General features: G+C 37.7%; 1 protein-coding gene across 1 annotated transcript in view; it reads left to right on the top strand.

The window, feature by feature from the left end:
- The first annotated feature begins 1,686 nt into the window (after positions 1-1,686).
- Positions 1,687-9,977, top strand: part of CDH6 (cadherin 6, type 2, K-cadherin (fetal kidney)) — a 60,385-nt gene continuing 52,094 nt past the window's right edge. Inside the window, exon 1 of the mRNA XM_012640509.1 lies at positions 1,687-1,914. Within this exon, the coding sequence (XP_012495963.1) occupies positions 1,687-1,914 (228 nt within the window). The remainder of the gene's footprint in view (positions 1,915-9,977) is intronic.

Below are 9,977 nucleotides of genomic sequence, written 5' to 3'. Positions count from 1 at the left end.
TGGAATAAAGGGCTTAAAATGCGGAGTGCTATGAAATATTGCATTTATCTTTCAACAGAAAGCTTTCACTAACCACGTGTTAGGTGATTATAATTACTCATTGCTGGAGTAAAAAAACAACAAACAAAAAGACCTGGTCACATATACATTTACTAAGTAGAATAATAGGAATCAAGTGAACCAATCTTCTCTGATTTAGAGAAAAAAATACTAGTCAGACTACTTAAACCGTGTCTCTTTATCTGCGTGGTTTAGAGTGAATGTACCAGTTCAATTACTACTACGTTCTACATTACAGAACACTTTCTTTTTGTTGTTGTTGTTAGTATTATTTAAGAACATATTTTTCTATATCACATAGCAATATAAAGGAGTAATTTATTGGGTTTTTTTATATGTAGAGAAGTTTGGAAAGAAAATCTAAGCATATATGACTTAAATTGCATAAACTAGTAAACCAATTTGGGGCATCTTTGCCAAGTAGTCTGTCCCCAGGAATTTTTAAATGGTAGGTTGCATTCTTGAAAATTAATATTTGCCATGGAAAATTATTACCCACAAGCATAATAGCTGACTTTTCTGAAAAGCCAGTCAATGGCCCTCACTGTACTACTGAGATATGTTTGACGCACCTTTGAAAATTATATAGAAACTGTAATTTTTCAGTTTTAACAAAGAAAAATGTAATTTGACCAGTTTTAATAAATATGCTTGATTGTTTATGATATGAGTAAAATTTAGAGATAAAAGCCAAAGACTTCCTAAAGAAATTTGAATAAAATTACTTATTTAATTCTTATAGTCTATTAAATACAAATTTTATAGGTTGTTCAATCAGCCATCCTACAGTGTTATTAAGTCTTATGAGAAAAAAAATGTTTTCTGGGCAAGTTTGGGAAATGCTGGATTCAATATGTATGGGCTTATCCTCATCATTGCGAAATATCACTTTAGAAACTTCACTTCACTTCGGACACTTCAATATGCTCATGTGAACTCCAAAGAGGAAGCGGATGGTCTTTTGCAATCTTATTTGACCCGATGGTCCTAACACAGTATACCTGCAAAGCTAAGGTCTGCAGACACGCCTGGCACGTCCCAGGGACTCAGTGCATTCTAGCGAGGTTTCAACATTATCCACTTTCAACTGAATTCAAATGGTCTGTGATATGCTTTGCCTTAGACTTGTTCACGAGGATAAATATGGAAATAGAACCAGAAACACAAACTCGTTTTTTCTAACCGGATCTCAGCCCACGTATTCGGAGGTAAAAGAGCAGTGCAATAATCCACCGCGTGTTGACCTACAGCAATGCTATTACTTAAAATAGGATTTTTAAGGGATAGAAAAGGAGAAAGGAAACAGCAGCTTCCTACTCGGCACATGCCTTCCATTTAGCATATCGGAAAGACTGTATTCCTCATTTCAAAATTGATAGCCAACTTTTTTTTGTTGTTTTGCTATTCAAATTTCTGTCCTCTTTTTCCAGCCTATTTGCTCTAACACTGAATTTTAAGCATCTCTAAAAATGCTTGATATGTTATTATTCTTTCCAGATATCCTCTGAGAGCCAAGCAAAGAACATTAAGGAAGAAAGGAGGAATGAGGTTGGATCCAGTGCAGTGAACAAAAGGCACTTCCAGGAGAGGGGGACTCGCTTCCAGAAACTCGACAGTGCCATCAGGATGAGAACTTACCGGTACTTCTTTCTGCTCTTTTGGGTTGGTCAGCCCTACCCAACTTTCTCAACTCCATTATCTAAGAGGACTAGTGGTTTCCCAGCAAAGAAAAGGGCCCTGGAGCTCTCCGGAAACAGCAAAAATGAGCTGAACCGTTCCAAAAGGAGCTGGATGTGGAATCAGTTCTTTCTCCTGGAGGAATACACGGGATCCGATTACCAGTATGTGGGCAAGGTAGGATTCCTTTGGGCGCTTTGACATTCTGGGTTTAAAAGCCTAAAGAAGTTACTTCTAATAAATAGACGGGGAGGATGTGAACTAGTCCCCAAAACAGTAAGCATTGTTCTTTATCTGGTAAGACTTTTTTTTTTTTGAGTAGTTTCGGGGAAAAAAAAAGACTGTAGCAAGAAGCTGAGAAATGTTAGCACTGCAACAAAGAGAGAGAAAATGCTCCAGCTGAAAATGAAACGCCCACAACCATCCACATGGGATTATCATAAATCCTTTAATTTTTACTTCAGCTTAGAAAATGTGGTCCAGCTATTCTATAAAGTAAGATGTTTTAAAAATAGGAATAGAGTGATTAAGCTGTAAGGAAAGGAAGGTTTCTTTTTCTCATTCTGAAAGCAAACATTCTGAGCTATAGTCCTTTGGCCAAGTTCAAATTAACTATTTCTTAACTCTGCCACCTATGGCGCCACCCATCCCCTGACCAAAGGGAGCCCCTTGCTGTCAAAACCCACCAAGGCCTTAGATTTGGTGGTGGTTGTTGCTGCTGCTGCTGTTTAATCTTATCTCAAATAATCGGCAAGAGCCAGGCATTTCAAAATCTTGTGATTTATTTATGGTAAGGTTTACAAAAAAGAAAAATGGTTATATAAAGGTGCTATTTCCAAATATCATCTGACCGTTTTATTGACTCCAGAAAGTAAAGTGAGGAGGCATGGCCTATTATAGCCCTTCCAGATTACTGGAGCTGAGTCAGGGAAACAGCTTGGTTAGACTGTCATCATGAGTTTCGCTGGAATTTTATCACCAGCTCCATTCTTGTTGCAGAATATCTACATACTGAAAAGATGTAAAAGAAAAAAACAAGGATACAGTTTTGTACTTTGCAGATTCTGTGTTTCATAAGTTGGTGTTGATTAAAAAAAATCATTGTCACACATCCCTTCATAAACAAACTGAGAATGAATGTAAAAATATACATGATAAAATGTCTTCCTTTATGATTACAGCTATGATGTTAAAACATCTATATTAGAATATCATGCAAATAACATAAATTTTGCAGATTCTAAGGGCTGCATGTTCACACTGAGTCTGCCATGAAATATCCCTGAATAACTGTGTGCAAATATCCTCTTTGAGTATTTACCACCATAAACGAAGGAAAGCCATCCCTGGCTTGAGCTGAGGTAGCCAGGCAATGTTCCAATGAAGTGAATTATTAATGTGGAATAAAGTGGGAGAGGAAGTATTCAGTGAAGGGGTGAGCGTCAGCACGGATCCCCAAGGATCTAGCCATGTACTGGCTGTGAAATTCACACGCTGTGTGACTACTGGAGAAAGCAGTTCACGTACTTGTACTTCGCTCCATTTCCTTTGTGAAGTTTGAGTAACACAATGTTAATATGGTAATGATTATAAAAAAATAATAATATTAAAATCTTTAAAGCACTTTTTACAACACAAACAGCATTATTGTCATACAAGATTAAGTTTTAAAAAGTGCTTTGTCTAAAAGATGGATCTCTTTTTTCTTCCTGCTTTTCTTCTCAAATTGCGGTGCCATTTTACATCTATAATACCACCTATTCTTAACGAAAGGCCCAGATATTTCAGGATACTCAAAGCAGCAGTGGATAAAACCACATAAGAATCAGTTTTACAATTATAATTGTGAAAGGTAGTATTGCCATGGAGCAAAGTTGTAAGCTGTGGACTCAAGCAGATGCCAGAGTGCCTGCTGCACTACCAGTTGCCAGTTTTGTGAACGAGAAAGAGCAGGTTGTTAACCTTTCTGGGCTTTAGTTCCTTTATCTAGAAAATGCATGCAGCAATGCCTACCTGCTGGAGTTGCAGTGTAGTTTAAGTGAGATAGGTACTAGAGGCTGGCATGTAGCAGGTGCATAAAGTTACTATTATTGGTGAAAAATTCAGTGCATACATTCTGTTAAATCTATGTGCAATGCATCAAAGTAGAATATCGATTTTTATAGCACTGCAGAAGTAAAATAACGTAATTAACAAATCTCTCAGTGGAAAATACAGAGAATAGTGGCAAAATCCCTTCACAAGCACGGCTTTGACTAGAGCAGTTGGATTTGGGTATTTTATTGGCAGCTAATAAATTTCCCTATGGCACCATCATGTGCCCTTCCCTGCTGCCCATCCGTCTCCTCCTTGAATTGGAACACGAGAGAGTATTAACTGGAGGAAAAATCAAGGGCAAAAAGTTGTCATCGTTGCCAGCATTGCTATTTCACACGTGTGTAAGAGGTGTTCTTGAACTGTTGATACGGCATTTTCCCAAATCCATCCTTGAAGTTATAGGATATCAACAGACAATTAAAAATAGAAAAAATAAAAATAAATTTTTAAAAAGAAGGAAGAAACGAAGGGATTGTCCCTCATTTGTGGCAACAACTTGGTCCACCTTTAATTGACTTGGAATAAAGCAAACACCAGATGTGATTATACAAATCTACTAGGTCAGAAAACTCTGGGGCAAGAAAAAATTTTTTTAAAAAAGGTGATTAAACTAGAGCAGAGGTTTCAAAACTTTCTTGGTTCACAGAGCTCTTTTTCACTGTGGCCTTAAGCTAAAAGAAATAGCTAACAGTTCCATGTATTAAGTAGTTAGGCTCAAACAACTCAAGTATTTCTCTTCTATCAAATTGGTAACCATTTGAAAAAATAATACACATTAATTGACAGAAAAAAAGCAATATTTTTACTTCAGTCTTAACCACAGTTGCTTACAAATGGAACATGTGCATCTATTGGACACTGCACAACTTCTCAATCAGATTGGACACCACCTCCCTTGTTTCCTTTCCCACATTGATTTTTGTACTGTAACTGCTTTTGATCACAGCCACTGTGGAAAACCCAGCTTTAGAAATGTATGACATCATGAAAAGGAATGTAGTGCCACCTACTGTTGACACTGTGAACTACCTGGAGCTAGTAATTCACAAGGTGTCTGAGAGAGGTCACATGTAGCTGTATTTCCTTCCAAATTTTGAAAGATTTCCTAGTGAGTTCCGTGCTGCACCCCAGGCTGCCTCAGCGCATACTCTGGGAACCGTAGGGCTTTATATGTAGGCATACAAAGGTGTAGAAAAGCTAATAAAACTTTTAATCATGCTATTAGCCCAACTAAATTGAAATTACTCAGATCCTATCCTGGGTGCTTAAAATTGAAAAGATTCATCTGTACGTGGAAGGATGGAAGCGTTAACTGAGGTGAAATAATGCTTTTGAGCAAATAGCACTTAAAGTAGAAAAAGGAAATTTTTACATTGCAAACATCTGTGTATATTTGTGTTGATTTGTTCAAATTACATTGGGGCAAATCATACAGACCGCAGTGACTTGGATTTGATGGAGTGAGGGAAATGTGAGAATGGGTGTGGGAAACAAGGGCTTTCAGGTGTAGACGGGAGAAAAAAGGGAGGGTCGCATGAGGTCACCCAGCAAAAGAGGGAGTCCAGGGGCTGGAGCAGCAATGAAGCGAACAGGCAAGATCATATTTTAATTAAGCACAAGCAATGAGACCTTCCTCCTCCTCCATCTTCACGTTGCTCAGCCCTCCACTGTGTTCTGTTGCCAGAGATGTTGGTGCAGAAACACCAGCGAGGCGGGGCTGGGGAGGGATGTGCTTATTGAGACTAAAAGTGGCAAAGGCCAATTACAGCTAAAATACTGAAAAACCAAATTCTGATTTATAAGAAAATCTCAACACTTCTACTAAAATAGTCCTGTACTGGGTAAGAGTTTGTGAGCTTAAGATACAGATATAAAAACAGATGGGATATGATTTTTTCTTCTAAAATGCGTGGCCATTTGGGGGCAACTTTGAACTGCTTTAGCCTGAGAGCTTGTTAGAAATGCAGAATCTCAGGCCCCGCTTCAGCTCTTATTGAATCAGAATCTGCATTTTAACAAGATCCCCGGGTGAACTGTTAAAATTTGCGAAGTGCTGCTTTTAAAAATACCTTGCCTGGGTCTCACCTCCCTAGAGATTCTGACTTAGTTGGTTTTTAATTATTTATGATTCAAACATGATGCCAAATTTGAGAATCAAATTTGTCCTTGGATATTATTGCCAATCATGATAACAAAATGTGGCGAGTTCAATGATAAAATAGGCATCCACAAAGTATTGTCAAAATGTAAAGGAGAGGGGCCAACAGGGCTTTGGGATTGAGCAGAGCTTCCTGGATGTTTGAACCGCACCTTAAAGGCAGAGCAGGTGTTAGCCTATATTGCAGAGGGAGAATTGCCAGGACCTCTCCATTAACTGGATGCAGAAGCCAAAGGAGAGAAGGCCGGAGGTTCAAAGAGTCAGAGACTCAAAGATTGAACAACCAGGAGAGTGAAAGGGTCCTAACACCAACACAGAAAACACAAAGAGGCACATATTTTCTTGTCAGGGGCTCAAGGTATTTGGTTTTTGTACAAAATCCACTTGGGTGATCTTTGGCTTATGTAAATTTAATAGAAAAATGGAAGGAAGCATTGTAATTCCCCATTTTCAGAAATCCCCATATCCCTCAAGCCAGCTTTACATAATTTAGCAATTTCTTGACAAGAATCGGTATGTAGTCTAATGTTACATTCCGTAAGAAAAGAAGAACAAAGGTAGATGTAGATACAGATTAGATTTTAAAGACGTGGGCATTCACTAATACAAAGATGAATCCATTTAAAAATCTCAGAATTATGCCTAACTTTAGGCAAAAGATTCGCACATTATCATTAAGCAGCCCACGGCAATGCCTAATTCCCATCTCCTCCGTTTTATCCTCCGCAATGTTCTTTCTCTCCTCCTTGCACACACAGTGTAGCCAAAACCACCCTCCACTAGAAGCACCTGAGATGCTTCTATCTAATAAACTACATACTTTCATAGGTATTTTCTGATCTTAGCTTTTTGAAAGTTGGTGATGGTTTTCATTTTGGGAGTTTTGAAAAAAATCGATAGGCTGTGTTTTTTTAAAATATCATGAAAATTGGGGTCTATTTGAGGTGCTAAACATACAGGTCTTCCTAACATGCCTTTCTCTGGACTCTTTAAAGCTAATGTCTACCCAATTCAACGAAGCCACTCTTCTCAAAATAATTAAACAGTAACGTTTTAACGGCCCATAAAAGTAAAAGTTGTCAGCAATGTACACCTTTAAAATTAGGGATGAGCAATTATTTGTTCCTGTAATTACATGATCCAAATTAGTAAACGTGAAGCAATATTTTATCCATTCTGAAAGATCACTTAAAATATGCTGTTGTTAAAATATAGTTTTTTCTTTCTATATTATTAAATTTTTTCTTGAAAAGAGCGTAAACTGGAGAATAGAACCCTCCTAACATTAATTCTATGGGTGATTCAGAGTCACTGAACCATTTGTCCCTTCAAATAGCATCAGATTAAAGCATTTTCCTAGCTAATATTTACTGAGCATGACTGTGTCCCAGACACTGTGCTGAGTGCTTCAAGTGTGTTATCTCATTGGATCATCACAGCAGCCCTAACGCACAGGCATTAATTATATCCCTGTTTTACAGATGAGTAAACTAAGGCTCAGGGCAGTGAAGTATTTCAGCCCAAAGCCTCACACTACCAGGGCCTGACAGTGACTCCACTGTCTGACCACTGCACTACCTGCTCAGTGACAGCCCCTCCCCTGCATGGCCACTGCTTCACGGAGCCATTCCCTTGCACGAATGAAAAACAACCCCAGAACATGCTTTCAGTATTGCATTTTACTCAATACCACAAATATCTACTGAGAATCTATTGTGTGAATCCCAAGGATAGAGAGAAAAAGAATTTTCTCGGCGTAAGAGCTACACCAATGTGCTTGCATTATTCTTATGCATGTTCCTTTTGCTTGTTCTTGATTTTCATTTCCAGAACACATCAGTGATATTCAAAATAGTTATATGTGAACATTTTAAAATTAGATTTGCCATTTGTGATCTTTTTGGTCATTGTGATTTTTTTTTTAAAAAAAGAAGCATCTTTTTCTTTAGCTTGATAATCTTCTCTAAACTTCTGTTCTGGTTCAATGGCCTGCAATAATCTTTTCTCCCTGAGTCAGGCAAGTGCCTTGGGCACATCTTTCTTCTTCATCATTTAAATTTAATGCTCAGCCATTTAACATTTTTATATTTCAACTGGTTAGTGTATTTAAGAGAAAATGCATGTGTACATTCGTTCATTGAATGTATTTATAAAAAAAATGTTTCAAGAAGTAACTTCCCAACTACCATTATTGACAATAATATTCATTGTGTTTCCACTGTGGACCAACCAATTTCACTTTCTTAATGACAAAACCTTCAATTTGCTATTTGATGCTAAGAAAATGTCCCGTGTAGTAGCAATTTTCTGACTCTTAAACTTCGCTGTATGCATAGTAGCTCATGCAGAGAGCAGGAAAGTTAGAATGTCTGACCTTGGTCCTAAACCCAAAGGCAACTGTTCCACTGGCCAGGCCGCACAAGCAAGAATAATATATAGCAAGCCAAATAAGGACCCAACCCCAAATGCTCCAGCTTCCATTTCATTATGCCTGTGGAATCCTGTAGCCGCTAGCTTGAATTCAATTTGTTGAACAAAATGGAGAGATCAAAGTGAATAAAAAAGTTAGGAGTTTGGATCCTTTTCGTTCCCACCGTGGCTGTGTTACCTCCACACTTCACAAGTTACATGGAGCTAGAGGTTGTTAGAAGGTTAGAGAGGCCCCCACATTGATTATAACAAATTCTCTGGAACCTCTTCTATAGGCATTGTTAAGTATTCCTTTATTGATTAGCATAACTTGTTTTTAGTAAACCATGTAAATACTTGATTTGCACCAGAGTTCTTCATTTTCTGTCTTATCATGGGTCCGCCACGGCAGCTGGGAATATAAATATGAGAATGCCAACATCCTGGTTAATATTTCTCTTAAAATCAAAATCCCTAATTGTAATTTTGACTGAACTTTGTTTCAAAAATCAGATAAGAAATTCCTGATATATTGTAATCAACCAATGATTCTAAAACCATTGAGCTTTTTTTCATTTCCCCTCATATAAAAAGCCAAGACTATATTGTAACCAGAATTATAAATTTAACTTTCAGAGGCCACCACCTCTCTAGCCAAAATTTTAAAATGTCTTCCTTATGTTCCACCCATCTTTTATGAAAAATAAACAGGTTTTTGGTCAGAGGGGTCCTCTCTCTTTGACAACCTTCGTCAAATCTAGAGATTGTGTTTAGATGTTAATGTGCCATTGGAACCTCAAGGAGGCGACTCTTTTTGTGCAGGTGTAGGCTGCTGGTGGCAAACTCCGCATTCCTACAAGTTCTGTGTTGTCAGTTATCAAGATGACAATGAAATATAATCCTTGTGAGCATGGTAAATATGTCAGTATTCTTTGCAAACCAATCTTTCCCTCCGGAATTGAAGAAGAGATCAAAAGGAAGTGCAGCATTCCCTGTAAGAGAATAAGATATTTTTTATTGCCATTATCAACAAATTAGTATAAGTAACAGGTATTCTCAAAGGCCAGCATAAGGAATCAAATTTGAAATTACGTGACCTGGAATAGGAAGAAAAGCAGCACGCCAAAATACTTCACAGGGAAAATATTTATAGTTTCTTCCAGTTCCACTGACAGAGAATATATATGCACAAAAAAGAGGCATTTTAAAAGATTAAAATGTACACGTGCGTGAAAGATATGACCAAATATCTCAGGTGATTTGGTGTGTTTCAGAGGACTTGAGGGCAGTTATGGGGTATAAGAAAAAGCTTGAAATATCACTCAGAATGTGGGATTTAATGCTGAGGAGAGGGAACGGAGATTTGCATTAAGAAAGCAATTGAAGAAGTTATCTCCGCTACGGTATTTTTCAAATATATTTGGAGAGAAAGTGCTTTTCATTGATTTAACAATTATTCACTAGAGATCGTAAGTTAATAGCATAGCATTTATTGTGGACTCTGTTTGGGCCTCAGCTGCACTCCTGACTATCTGTGTAATATTAGGCAAATTATTTAATCTCCCTCTGCCCCTTG

The sequence above is a fragment of the Propithecus coquereli genome, unplaced genomic scaffold (genome assembly GCF_000956105.1).
Source record: "Propithecus coquereli isolate 6110/MARCELLA unplaced genomic scaffold, Pcoq_1.0 Scaffold154, whole genome shotgun sequence".
NCBI classification, from domain to species: Eukaryota; Metazoa; Chordata; class Mammalia; order Primates; family Indriidae; genus Propithecus; species Propithecus coquereli.
Note: the sequence above shows the minus strand (reverse complement) of the source record. Positions and strands in the feature narration are given on the sequence as shown.